The sequence below is a fragment of the Anabrus simplex genome, chromosome 7 (genome assembly GCF_040414725.1).
Source record: "Anabrus simplex isolate iqAnaSimp1 chromosome 7, ASM4041472v1, whole genome shotgun sequence".
Classification (NCBI taxonomy): domain Eukaryota; kingdom Metazoa; phylum Arthropoda; class Insecta; order Orthoptera; family Tettigoniidae; genus Anabrus; species Anabrus simplex.
Window position 1 is genome coordinate 61,381,416 of NC_090271.1, and position 15,111 is coordinate 61,396,526.

At 41.5% G+C, this 15,111-nt stretch overlaps 1 protein-coding gene across 3 annotated transcripts in view; it reads right to left on the reverse strand.

Moving 5' to 3' along the window:
- Positions 1–1,273: 1,273 nt before the first annotated feature.
- The window catches only part of LOC136877694 (uncharacterized), a 101,655-nt gene continuing 87,817 nt past the window's right edge, over positions 1,274–15,111 (reverse strand). For all 3 annotated transcript variants that reach the window (XM_068228492.1, XM_068228493.1, XM_068228491.1), the window contains exon 6: positions 1,274–1,780. In XM_068228492.1, coding sequence (XP_068084593.1) covers positions 1,745–1,780 — 36 coding nt within the window. In that variant the 3' untranslated portion in view covers positions 1,274–1,744. The remainder of the gene's footprint in view (positions 1,781–15,111) is intronic.

Genomic DNA, 15,111 nt, shown 5'->3' on the forward strand with positions numbered 1-15,111 from the left:
AAATTCATGCCGACTTTCAGAACACACTGGAGGACTCTGTTCCTTCATTTTCAACTTTTGCCAAGTGGACCAGCGAGTTTAAATTTGGTCGGGAGAGCTTGGATGATGATCCGCGTAGTGGATGGCCAAAAAGTGTTACGACCCCAGAATTTATCACAAAAGTGCATAAAATGGTCATGGAGGATCGTCGACTGAAAGTGCGGGAGATTGCTGAAGCTGTAGGGATGTCTTCTGAATGGGTATGTTATATTTTAACCGAAGAATTGGGTATGAAAAAATTATCCACAAGATGGGTGCCGCGGCTCTTGACATTGGACAATAAACGCGCCAGATTGGAAATGTCCGAACAAAATCTGGCCCGTTTTCAGTACAACCAACAAGATTTTTTGCTCCGATTTGTGACCACAGATGAAACTTGGGTCCACTACTATACCCCAGAGACAAAACAGCAGTCGAAGCAGTGGAAACATGCTGATTCACCACCACCAAAGAAAGCAAAGGCAGTGCATTCGGCCAGAAAGGTCATGGCCTCAGTTTTCTGGGATGCAAAAGGCATTCTGCTGATAATCTTCCTACTGGCCAAACAATTATGGAGCATTACTATGCAAACCTCCTAGACCAACTACAGGAAGAGATACGCGAAACAAGGCCTGGTTTGGCAAGGAAAAAGGTCATCTTTCATCAGGACAACGCTCCGCCGCACACAAGTGTTATTGCCATGGCAAAACTTCATGAACTGGGGTACGAATTGTTGCAACATCCACCTTATTCACCTGATTTGGCACCATCAGACTTTCATCTATTCCCCGAGCTGAAAATTTTCCTCGGGGACGGAGATTTTCTACAAGGGAAGAACTGACAGCCGAATTAGAGAGGTATTTTGCAGGCCTGGAGGAATCTCATTTTCGAGATGGGATCAAGGCATTGGAACATCACTGGACCAAATGCATCAGTCTACAGGGAGACTATGTTGAAAAATAAAAGCAGTTCCACCGAGGTAAGATACTTAATTCTAGTACATTCCGAGAACTTTTTAAACCACCTACGTAAATCTTGGATTAGAATCATAGAAAGCCTTCATAAATGCAAGGCAAGAACAAACCCACAGAGGCACCAAAGTGAAGTGTGCTAGGCAAATGAGTGAGGTAGTGTTCCGTATCTTTCCTCCTTGCAAAATATATATTCTGTAAATATAATTGCAATGAACCAGGTGCCCATCCTCTCATTCAGCTGGGCAAAGAATTTAACCCAACATTTATTGGTCAAGGCAATACAGAACATCCCTTTATAAAATTAAAGGTTGAATTGTTTTTTATTTTCCAGTACTAATATATCTGGAAATAAATTTACATTTTGTAATATACAGTAGTTATTATAGAAATTGCATTAATTTCTTTTAAGAATGGAAATAAGACAACTTCCTCTGGGCATAAAAGCAGGTCAATCTGGCTACTTCACCATATCTCCCCTTGCATATATCAAAAAAGAGTGGAGCCTTAACATTAATATTCCCCACTGGTCACTAGGCAGATGGTACACTATCCTGTCATAACTCTATGCTCTAATATGTATAGTTGAAGTTCCACCATTAATACTAAGATGTTAGATTTCAGTATTTATTATAACTAATGTTATATTATAACTGTCTTTTGATGCATAACACATCTCATCGACCTGCTTCTTGATGCAGAGATGATGAGCTCAACATCTCAATGCCACCATGTATCTTGTAGTGATGAAAATATCAAATCACCCAACGCTTGATATGTTCCTGCAACACCTGAAATTCACAAATACATAACTCTTTACTTCTGTTCCAATGATTTATTATGGAATAATATTACCAAAGTAGAGTCTTAGATGTGAGGCAAAATATAATGGAAAGGAACAAATGAGTGAAAAATCAAATAGTATTTAGAAAGACAGCAACATGAAATGGAACACATGTTAACTCTAGAACTGGCAATGTTAAATCTTGTGGTGGCAGCCATATTTGGCAGCTTTTACTTGTCTAAATATAATACAAAATATCCGCAAGATATGAAATAAATCTGCAAATTTTTATATATCTACTTAAAGTTACGCTGAGGATTGTCGTGGTGACACGAAATTGCTTAAATGTTTTGACTAGAAAAATTACAGTTTGTTCAAGAAGTGTAATTCCTAAATTCAAAATAATAATAATAATAATAATAATAATAATAATAAAATTTTGATCATATGTACACCAAACTGGAACATGTCAGAAACAGAGGTATACAGATTGTCAATATTGTATCTGTAATTCACTAGCAAAAGTTTCATCACTCTTGAGAGGTATATTCTTGAAAATATTAGGATAACTTATTGGCATGCAGTCATTTGGAGGTGTGACCTTAGATCACGTTGGTATGATAAGTTGCTTTATGGGAGGTTCGTCCTCACTTTCACTTCCATTATTTGATGCGAAGAAATAGCTGATAAACATCCCAAATCTGACTGATTCTGTCGATTCATTCTCGATTACCTCAGTCAGATGCATCACTTTCATTATCCAACAAATTTTGCACTACTTCATTACTAATTTTCTATGCTGAAATAAAGATATACTTAAATACACACTGTACTTAACATGTATATAGTCAATCAGAAGTAAATAACTCATGCTGAACAGAAAACTACAAAATAAAATGAAATAGAATAGCAAAACAGAGCTCATGAAGGATTGTTTAAAAACACTATTAAAAAAAGGTGCACAAACAGATCGCAGGAAAACTGCACTAATTTATTTCTGTGAAATTGTGCCCAAAGAGGGTATAAATATGAATGAAACTAAACTCACGGCTGCTGTGGACATCGAAAACGATAAGAATTAGACTGTCATGACATCTGTTGAAGAAATGACAAAATTACGAGAAGTATTACGAAAATGTTGAACCTTCTACAGTACCACTACAGCAAGGACCACCAGTTTAGGGTTAAGATAAACACAATGACAGGTCAGTGTGGTACAGAGCAGTAGAAAGGGAAGACAAGGACAATCTCCACATCTTCTATTGCCATCTTCAATCCCAGTTCTTAAACTCTGACAAGCTTGAATCATCTATGGTTGCTCATCACTGAAGCCTGCTGGGACGTTATGGCACGCATGCTGAAACGTGCATGGGTATCCCTCCGGCATTTGCATTAATGAAGGAGAAAGCCATTTTGAGCAATATTTACACTAATCAGGCTAGTGTGGATCAAGTAATCGAATGTTCGACAATCTCATGTATTTCAAGCCATGTGCATACACAAGAATTTACCATCAGATGACACGGGATATTATTTCACGCTAGTTTGTTGCAAAAACATGAAGAAATTCACCCAGTACATTCCTGTAATCCTCTTTATCTTTTTGACTCTTCCTTTTTCCTGTATTTATCCAGTTTTCTTCTTATCCTACATTATCACTTCAAGACCTATCAAGGTGGCCCCTTGAGTGTTGAAACCCACCCTTCTGATGAAGCTGGGAAGCAGAAATGAGTGCAATGGGGTCTCAAAAGAAATGGATGTAGGAGAACTGGGATTAATGTGGAGAGAGTGGTGGTGGTGGTGGTTGTTACTGTTTTAAGAGAAAGTACAATTGGACAACCTTCCTCTATTAACATTATTCAGAGGGGAAAAATGGAAGAGGTCTGACACTTCAAAAAATGAAGGTATCAGCAAACATAAGGAAAGGACCACAAAGGGTGTGAAAATGACTCACAAGGCCTCCGTGTTAGTACAGCAAGAGGTAAAAGTTAGTATTTCCACTAGCGACTCAGTGATGCTCTTATATAACAGTAGTTTGGAGACATTATGGTGCACAACAAGGCAGCGCGACCAAGGAAGCTCTGCTGTTGCCATCAATAAATGTCCCTGAATGGAATATAGCAACCGACTGATCTGAGGTTGCTCTATTGATTGGACACATAAAATTACACTTTAAAAGGTATTTAGTTTGCAGCGAGAACCTGTAAGACATTTTTCTGTTGACAATGGAGGTTGCATGACGTACCTGATGAGCCGTCTTTGTTAGAAACATTACAAAAACGAAACTGAAAATATCTTCCGAAACACCAGAGATAAGACACCTGATGACTCTTTGGTGAGACACCCAGTATATTACTTGAAAGGCAAATTGTATATACATAGGAAGTAGAGAGAGCGAGAGAGAGCAATGACTTACCAGACAAGCAGAAATAGATAGAACAAAAACAAAAAAGGTCCAAATTCTTTGGCTACAGCCTTCAGCAATGAGGGATAGAGTAAGTATGGTGGTGATCATCATTGAAATGCAGCCACTATTGCAGCAAGGTCAATCATATTATGAAAATGGATATCAATCGATGCTCAGGTCTAGGGAAACATTTAGCCTTAAAGTAAGATAACTGCTCCTTTCTTACTGCACCCTCCACTGATGATGGCTGCAGCTGTAAATTAGGGGTATTTTACACGTTTCTCTTGTAAACATTCTATCTAGGCATGTGATCTTACTTCAAAGCCTATACATGAGCGTCAGTTGGTGTCTAAGTTCAGAATCTGACTTACCATGTAACAGTGGTGTCTATTTTTCAACAATGATTTCAAAAGTAGGGGCTGGCATTGAAGGCAATACTGTAGGCAGCCATGGTCTTGGTGAACGTAACATAAGAGGAGATAGACTTGTTCAGTTCTGTATGGAGCACAATCTGTTCGGCTTTACACATGGATATCACCCGCCGATAACGACGAAAAGATCATAAGAAATCAAATTGATTTCATTTTGGTAAAACAACAACTAAAGAAATATGTGACATCCGTTAAGACGTATCCCGGTGCTGATGTAAATAGTGACCACAATCCAGTTGTAATGGACCTTAAAATGGTACGTTTCAGTAAAATTAAAAGAAATGTTAAACTATCCAAGCATATAGATATTAAGAAACTATTGGATCCCAAAGTAAGAACTAATGTTGGAACTGCACTGGAAAAGAAGATGAAATTAATAAGATACACTGAATCATCAGAGGTAGAATACACATGGAACGCCATTAAAGATAGTGTGATTGAAATCCAGGAAAATGAAATTGGACAATGCAACAACATCAAAAGACAGAGCTGGATAACAGATGAAATTCTAGAACTTATGGATGAAAGGAGAAAGCACAAAAATACAGATCACATTCTATACAAAATTCTAAACAAAGCTGTACGCAAAAAGTGCAGGGAAGCCCGAGAATTATGGATGACAGACAGATGTAAAGAAATTGAGATCCTTCAAGAGAAGCACGACTATTTTAACTTGCATAAGAAAGTTAAAGAACTTGCTGGTTTGAAACGGAGACGATATGGTCAAATTTTGAGAGATGCCAATAATGAAATCATCTTGGGTGTGGAAGGGAAACTCAAACGATGGAAGGAATATATAGAAAATCTCTTCAAAGATGACAGAAATGATCCTCCTTCACCTGACGAGAGAATAAATGAAAATAGCCCTGAAATAACAAAAAGTGAAGTTGTACATGCCGTAAAACATCAAAAGAATGGTAAAGCAACTGGACCTGACGGTGTGTATGCTGAAGTTCTCAAAGTAATAACAGAACAGGAATCTACCGGCCTCAATATCTTAACATCATTATTCAATCAAATGTATGTATCAGGAGAAATACCATCAGACTGGCTGAAATCAACCTTCATACCACTACCGAAGAAGCCTAACTCGTCTCAGTGCGATGATTATCGTATGATAAGTTTGATGTCTCACGTGCTCAAAATATTCTTGCGAGTCATTCACACTAGAATATACAAAAAATGTGAATCCCACATGGATCAGAATCAGTTCGGTTTCCGAAATGGCGTTGGTACACGTGAGGCACTCTTCTCGTTAAATGTGTTGTTACAGAGGTGCAGAGATATGAATGTTGAAATCTATGCTTGTTTTATAGACTATAAAAAAGCTTTTGATTGTGTCAGGCACAATAAGCTGATAGAGATTCTGAGGTCAACAGGTATTGACTCCGGTGACTTACGTATAATCAATAACCTGTACTGGAATCAGTTTGCAAATGTCAAAACTGATCAAGGAACTTCAGAAACTGCTTCGATCAGAAAGGGCGTCTGCCAGGGTTGTGTACTGTCACCTCTGTTGTTTAACATTTACTCAGAGGCAATCTTTAAAGAAACATTGGAAAACTATGGTGGGATCAAAATTAACGGGAAAAAAATCATCAACATCATCACATATGCAGATGATACTGTTGTCATAGCTGATAATATGCCTGCCCTTCAGTGCATGATAAACTCCTTAGTTCAGCACAGTGAAGAGTTTGGATTATATGTTAACCCCTCAAAGACGAAACTGATGGTGTTCTCTAAGAAGACAATTCGGACAAATCTCACAATAAAAGATAAAATAGTTGAGCAAGTGTCTTCTCTCAAATATCTGGGTATCGTCTTGGATGACCAATGTAACTCCAAACGGGAGATAATATCTAGAATTGAGCAGACCAGGAAACAATTCATTACCATGAAGAAATTCTTTGTGAGGTCAGATCTCAGTCTCCAACTACAAATTCGTATGATCCGCTGCTATATATTTTCTGTTCTCCTATATGGATGTGAAAGCTGGACTCTGGATCCAATCATAGAAAAACGTATTGATGCCTTCGAAACGTTCCTGTATCGCCGTCTCTTGCGGATATCCTGGGTAATGAAAATCTCAAATGCCGAGGTCCTTCGTCGGATGAAAAAGCAAAAAGAACTACTGCTCACCATAAAACAGAGGAAAACACAATATCTAGGACATATCATGAGAGGTGAGAGAGGTATCAGTTATTACAGCTTATTATCGAAGGGAAGATACAGGGGAAGAGATCTGTTGGGAGAAGAAGAAATTCATGGCTGAAAGACCTTCGAAGATGGCACTGCTGTACTTCAGAAATGGCATTCCATTCTGCGCTGTCAAGATCAGAGCTAGTTACGTGGATCGCCAACCTCCGCTCGGAGACGGCGTCTTAAGAAGAAGATCGCCACCATTCTTACTGTATGCTAACTTGGGATTAAGGAGACAAGTTGGTTGATTAAGGGGCATGTTCCAAGCTGTCAGTGGAGAGATAGCATGGAATGACATTAGTAGAAAATACGTTTAAGTGGATCTTTTAAAGGTAGGAAAAATCATAATAAGAAAATAAAGTTGGAATTCAAGAGGACAAATTGGAGCAAAAACATATTAATTTATAGGAAGAGGAATCAGTAATTTATCGAGGAAAATGTTCGATAAATTTCAAACAATTAATAGGGAATCTTCCACATAGGCAACAGCCCTAAATGCAGTTCGTTGGTTGGTTGGTGCTGACACGTGGTGGTAGTGGTAATTGTTTTAAGAGGAAGTATAACGGGCAACAATCCTCTATTAAACTAATCAGAGGGAAGAAATGAAAGGGAACCAACGCTTTGAAAAACGAATGTATCAGCCAAAGAAAGGGCCACGAAGGGCATGAAAATGAAAGACTCCCTACGCCTCGGAAACCTGATAACATCGGGGTTAACCAGTGGGCGTCGGATACGATAGATGAAAGTAAGTGGAAGCAATGCCAGGACTTAGCTACGGACCCTGTGGTAACCAACAAGTGCTCCCAAGTTGGAGAGTCCTTGGGGCTTGATGCTCACATGGTAAGTTGTTACTCTCCTTATGCTTCCTTAGCACATAAGTAGAGTCTAAAATAACCAGATATTCCAAATAGATATTGATAAAACCAAGAATTTAGAAGCAAGACCTCCTCTTCCAGAGAGGCACAGGTCCCTTGCTTTCAAGTAGTTTTACGCGACGATATCGTGATCATAGTCACGGGATCTCCAGCTTTACAAGGAATCTAAACCATTGGGTCGTGACTATTCATTTCAAAAACTCGTATTCATTGGCCCAGATCTGAACCACAGCTGCCTTGGTGAGAAGCCAGTAATGATGCCCCTCAACTATCATGCCCTACTCCCTTACACCAGGAATGAGTATCAAGTCAATTCCTGGGAACAAAAGCATGGATCTATACCACTCTATCCTAACCAATTTGTGTAAGTAGTGAACCTTCCACTCCTCCAGGGCCCTCCATGGCTAGTACAGTGACGGCTTTGATTTTTTCATCATATAATAACACTAGCACTTATAAACATACCAAGTAATATTTATAACTGTAAAAAAAAAGAAAAACACTTTACTCACAATAAAATATACAGCTTCAAACTTAAGATGGATAGAATGGAGCAGCAGTATTATGTTTTACATTGCACCGACACAGATAGGCCATATGGCGACGATGGGATAGGAAAGGGCTAGGAGTGGGAAGGAACCAACTGTGGCCTTAATTAAGGTACAGCCCCAGTATTTTCCTGGTTTGAAAATGGGAAACCACGGAAAACCTTCTTGAACACTAACACACACTCTCAGCCAAGCGCTCGAAGAGAGCAGACCACGGAGAGCCAAGACACAGAGCTCACATCCTGTTAGCCGCTAGCTCACTGTCACCTTCCACCAAGCACTCAACACGGCACTAAATAGTACTGTGCCACGCCGCCAGGAGTGCACCACCGCCCAGCCAGCCGCAGCAAGCCCCCGCTCGCCCCAACCACCCGTGTCAGCCAAACACAGAGCCAGCCGTTGCGGTTCCCAGCGCAGTCCGACCTGTTGGATATACTCAAACAGGAGTGTCCACGTTCGCCGCCTGTCACCCAGCCAAAGCCAACCTGACCAGAACCAGCAGCCAGCCTATCACACTAGGCGGGCAAATTTGTCAGAGCCTTCAGTGTGGACACTGGCTTGGAACTTGTCCCGTTGTGACACGGTAAAACTACACTTGTTCCAACCGTGCCGACTGAGCGAGCGCCAACAAGCGAGACGTGGTCCTCTACGGAGTTCGACCGTTCCAGTGCTTCTCCATCCCAACCAAGCAACCCCACCCACTCCAGCCAAGTACCTACTTTAACGAATATGGACAACCCTGGTGGACCAAGTAGCTGGGGCCCATATTCCGACTTCTCCCAACCCTCACCATCATCTTCAATCAAGATCAACCACGGGACGAAAATAATTATTTCATCATCACCGGCCCAGCATCCCCAAAGAACTTTCCCACGTACAGGAAATATCTTGCCACTACCTTTCAACCCTATGTCCACCTCATCCATAGTATCTCAGAACAAGATGACTTCTCTTTCCTATTCCCTAATCATCGATTAGCCAACCAAAAAAATCAATATTATACTAACATTAAGGCCAGATACCAACACCAAGAAATCCAACCATCAGAAGAACAAGAAGAAACTGTAGTGGAAGAAGACAAGCACAACTTCGAACATCCCTTCCACTACACCAAACAAAACACTCCTTTCCCCATTTCTGAAAAATGCAACCTCCTAATTCTCCCCCTAACAAACCCCGGACACATACCAATCACTCGTCAAACCATAATTCAAGCCATTCAACCCATAATCAGCTAGCATATTGCAGTCATCGAAGAAACCCATAACTGCCACCTTCTCATCAGCCCAATTAAAAATAGATCTATCCCACTCATCCTCAGCAGATTCCAAAACGCAAGTATCCTCACCCCCATCCAAATCAATTTACATTCCAACACCTCAACTAACAATGACCGTCCCCCTTCCCCCACTCCACCACAGCACCAAAACACTGAAACTTCCAAAACATGTACCCAAACTTTCCCCCTCTCCCACCCCCTTCCCGCCCCACCACAAACCAATAAGAACACACAAACAGACGGGACCGAGGCCAAACTATCACCGGAAACAGCCTCAAACCCGGCCACTAGCACAGACATTCTCCACACTTCCCCCCTCTCCCCCCTCTCCCCCCAACCTACTCCCGAGCCCAGGAATGGGACTTCATCAGTCCCACAACTGAGCACGGGCACACAAAACAGGTACACCCAGACTAAGAGCAGGCATAAAAATCCTGCTCACAAGTCCAACAAAACACCAACATGCAACACCACAACAGAAACTCGAACCCGCATCCCCCCCAAGACCCAAACTCGTAACACAGTGCTTTAACTGTCTTAAGCTAAACCATTCTGCAGCCTCCTGCTCAGAAGCCACCCGCTGCAACAGATGCGGCGGTCCTCACCGTCACACCGATTGTAAGGTGCTGTGGGACCAGGCGAGGTGTGCCAACTGCCAAGGCAGCCATGCCGCCTCATTCCCTGGATGCCCCTTTCTAAAAAAGTCAGTTAAGGCACATTACAGACACGCTCAACACTTATCTCCACACAACAAACCTCCCCCACTCTTAAATCTCACTTTCCCGCCACCCTCGAGCCCCTGTCCCTCCGCCCACGATCTCACCGTCCAGCCCAGCCAAGACATCACCACCCTATTCAACATTCTCCTTCTCAATTTGCTTTTGGCCCAAAACCAGCCTCCACACCACAGTATGCCTACCAGACAACTAATTATCACATAAATCCCCAACCTCCAAGAATTCCCACCAAGAAAATCCACGTTCTCACTTCCTACCCTTAAGACAGCCTTCAAAGCACTGGAACTCAGGCACAGTAGAGGTGGAGTGCCACAAGCTGCAATACAACAGATGCTGATATTCTAAATTTAACATCCACAGATACTTGTTCTTTCACTTACTTACTAAAAGAATCAAGTTGCGACCATAACATACGATGCAGCGTTGTAAATCTCCAAAAGCAACATCACGCTAGGCAAACCCTGAATACAATACAGGACGAGCCACATCGTATACGTAAAATGCTGTGCTAGTCATGTCACTGAATGATGCAAACCTCTCTGGTCGCACACAATTAACATAAAAACATATTACACATAACTTACACTTAACACAAACACACATACAAGTACCACAGTTAAGCAACGTTAGGCGTGGTCACCCATTGGATGGATGACCATTACCCAATAACACTTACAAATCACAAATACTGTACACAAACTACCTATAATGGAAAAACTTACAACGGCAAAATCACACAACAGATCACAATTACTACAGACCGACAGAAGAGCTTCGATGGGAGCACCAGTATCGGTACATCACAAACCACCTATCCCTCCAAGATAGGTGGACCATACAGATAACCAGAGGGGGGGAAACCATCTTTAGGGCTGCCAACAGCAGCAAGGCAGCATAAATAAATAAATAAATAAATAAATAAATAAATATCTCACACAAACAAACAAAAAAATTCTGAAGATGGTAATCTCCAAGGAGATTACAATGTAGTCTTCTCCATCCATCTCGATGTTGTGCTAGTCTCATTGCCTGTAAAAGTGACGTCCTAGTTCTTAACTGAATAATGTCTGCCCAGAATGCGGACAAATAAGTTTGAGTGGAGCTTTTAAAGGTAGGAAAAATCATAATATGAAACTAAAGTTACATTCTCTCTTTCAAGGGACATTACTTGTAATGAGGAGTCTTTCTAGACTCCTTTCTCCATGTCATGCATTGTGGCCAAAGAATTGTAAAATTCTTTGATATAGTTGATAAAACTGATCTTTACGCATAGCACCACCCAAAGACTGATTTTCTATAATGCTGAACAACAATAATAATAATTTTATGTGGCTATTGCTAGCCTGGTGCAGTCCTTGTAAGGCATACCCTCCGATGAGGGCAGGCACCATCTACCATATATAGGAAACTGCATGTCATTGTGCTGGAGGATAGTATTATGTGGTGTATGAATTGCAGGGATGTTGGGACAGCACAAACTAACAGTCCCTGAGCCAAAGCAATTAACCATTTAAGAATAAAATCCCCAACCTGGCTGGGAATCAAACCCGGGGGCCCTCTGAACCAAAGTCCACTATGCTGACCATTCAACTAAGGGGCGAGATGCTCTGGATAATGAAGAGTCCACATCTCAGGAAGACAGAACGCACTCAAGTCCAAACCAGTCTGGACTTAGAGAGGTAGAAAAATTGTTGTCAAGCTTTGTCATGATACTTTTGGCCATTGCAATACTACTTTTTTTATTCAGCCTCACAAGTACCACTACAAGTTATGACTGACTGAAGATATCATATGTTGGGGATAGTTTCAATTTCTTTAAATGTAGGTGTTCATATTAATTTGTTGACCATGTCTACTCCCATCACTTTTGTTACCTTCATGTTGATTTTCAGTCCCATCTCATTGCTTGTAGCAGTTACATGAGCAAGAAGTGTTCTCGTTTCAATCTCATCCACAGCAATGAAAGCATTATGATCTGTGTATGAAAAATTTGAAAACTTCTTACCTCCAACAGAAAATCCTCCATCCTAACCATCAAATACAGCTCTCATGTCAAATTCAACCTGAATATGAAAAGATTACTGGTGACAATATACAACCTTGATGAACACCCTTTTGTGTTCTGAAACCCAAAGAAATATTACCAGTGATTCTCACAGCAGCTATATGGGCTTCATATAGATCTCTAATCCAACACCTATTTCCAAAAGCATTTTACCACAGTTTCTGCTACTGAATGCAGTCAAAGGCCTTGGTGTAATCGAGGAAGCAGATGATTAGTGGGAGTTGAAATTCCCTGCTTTTTTCAATCAGCTGTCAGGCATTGAGCAGTTGGTTTCTAGTCACCTTACCTTTACAAAACCGGACCTCCTAAATATTACTCATTGCTTTGAGAAATTCAGCTGTACCGAGCTCGATAGCTGCAGCCGCTTAAGTACGGCCAGTATCCAGTATTCGGGAGATAGTAGGTTCGAACCCTACTGTCGGCAGCCCTGAAAATGGTTTTCCGTGGTTTCCCATTTTCACACCAGGCAAATGCTGGGGCTGTACCTTAATTTTTTTTTTTTTGCTAGGGGTTTTACGTCGCACCGACACAGATAGGTCTTATAGCGACGATGGGATAGGAAAGGCCTAGGAGTTGGAAGGAAGCGGCCATGGCCTTAAATAAGGTACAGCCCCAGCATTTGCCTGGTGTGAAAATGGGAAACCACGGAAAACCATTTTCAGGGCGGCCGATAGTGGGATTCGAACCTACTATCTCCCGGCAGCCGCGTGCCTCTACGCGCACGGCCAACTCGCCCGGTGTGTACCTTAATTAAGGCCACGGCCACTTCCTTCCCTCTCCCAGCCCTTTCCTCTCCCATCGTCGCCGTAAGATCTATCTGTGTCGGTGCGACGTAAAACAACTAGCAAAAAAAAAATTCAGCTGTGATGTTATCACTGCCTATTGACTTGTGAGATTACAACTGCACTACAACTCTTGTGTCATTGCTTCCCCTTAATTGCACCAGACTCTTCACTTTCAACTTTCCTAGGTCATTGTATTCCTGGATATAGAAATGGCCTATGATAGTGTTATGAGAGACAAGATCTGGGAATGCCTGAGGAAAAGAAATGTGCCTGAAGGACTGGTAAAGAAAATTCAGATGTTGTACAAAGACTGTACTAGCTGTGTACAATTGGGGAAAGTCTATCATCATGGTTTCAGACCAAGAGTGGAGTTCAGTAGTGTTCATCAATGTTATGGACAATATAATGAAGAATGTCAAGGAAAAGTTAGGTAAACTGAATGCAGTGGCCTTTGCTGATGATATCATGATTTGGCGTGAAACAGAAGAGGAAGTACAGACCAAACTCAACGTATGAAAGTCCCTGTTCGAGGAATATAACCTCAACATCAGCGAGACCAAGACAGTGGTGATGGAAGTCAACAGAGATGGATGTCCAGCAAGTGTAGAACTAGTAGACCCCTAGCTAGAGAGTGTGGATAGTTTTCCTTAACTTGGAAGTGTACGTAGGTGGTTTGAAAAGTTCTCGGAATGTACTAGAATTAAGTATCTTACCTTGGTGGAACTGCTTTTATTTTTCAACATAGTCTCCCTGTAGACTAATGTATTTGGTCCAGTGATGTTCCAATGCCTTGATCCCATCTCGAAAATGAGATTCCTCCAGGCCTGCAAAATACCTCTCCAATTCGCTGTCAGTTCTTCCCTTGTAGAAAATCTCCGTCCACCGAGGAAAATTTTCAGCTTGGGGAATAGATGAAAGTCTGATGGTGCCAAATCAGGTGAATAAGGTGGATGTGGCAACAATTCGTACCCCAGTTCATGAAGTATTGCCATGGCAATAACACTTGTGTGCGGCGGAGCGTTGTCCTGATGAAAGATGACCTTTTTCCTTGCCAAACCAGGCCTTGTTTCATGTATCTTTTCCTGTAGTTGGTCTAGGAGGTTTGCATAGTATTGCCCAGTAATTGTTTGGCCAGTAGGAAGATAATCTATCAGCAGAATGCCTTTTGCATCCCAGAAAACTGAGGCCATGACCTTTCCAGCCGAACTCACTGCCTTTGCTTTCTTTGGTGGAGGTGAATCAGCATGTTTCCACTGCTTTGACTGCTGTTTTGTCTCTGGGGTATAGTAGTGGACCCAAGTTTCATCTGTAGTCACAAACTGGCGCAAAAAATCTTGTTGGTTGCACTGAAAATGGGCCAGACTTTGTTCGGACATTTCCAATCTGGTGCGTTTATTGTCCAATGTCAAGAGCCCATCTTGTGGATAATTTTTTCATACCCAATTCTTCGGTTAAAATATAATATACCCATTCAGAAGACATCCCTACAGCTTCAGCAATCTCCCGCACTTTCAGTCGACGATCCTCCATGACCATTTTATGCACTTTTGCGATACATTCTGGGGTCGTAACACTTTTTGGCCGTCCACTACGCGGATCATCATCCAAGCTCTCCCGACCAAATTTAAACTCGCTGGTCCACTTGGCAACAGTTGAAAATGAAGGAGCAGAGTCCCCCAGTGTGTTCTGAAAGTTGGCATGAATTTCCTTTGCTTTCATACCTTTCTTTATAAAGTATTTAATCACTGCTCAAAAATCATATTTTTCCATTGTCACAAATCACTACGCGGGAATAACAACAAAGAGTCGTCGCTACCACACTCCTGCAGCTAGAGCACTGACGCGCCAGGTGTTCACTCATAAAGGATGTGTGATTATTGCGCGGGAACCTCGTTGTTCTAGCACTGACATCTAGGGGTGATTCAGAGAACGTTTCAAACCGTCCTCATAATTTGGTCAAAAAGGAGATTAAAAACAGAGTGCAAAAGGGATCAGAATTCTACCAACAA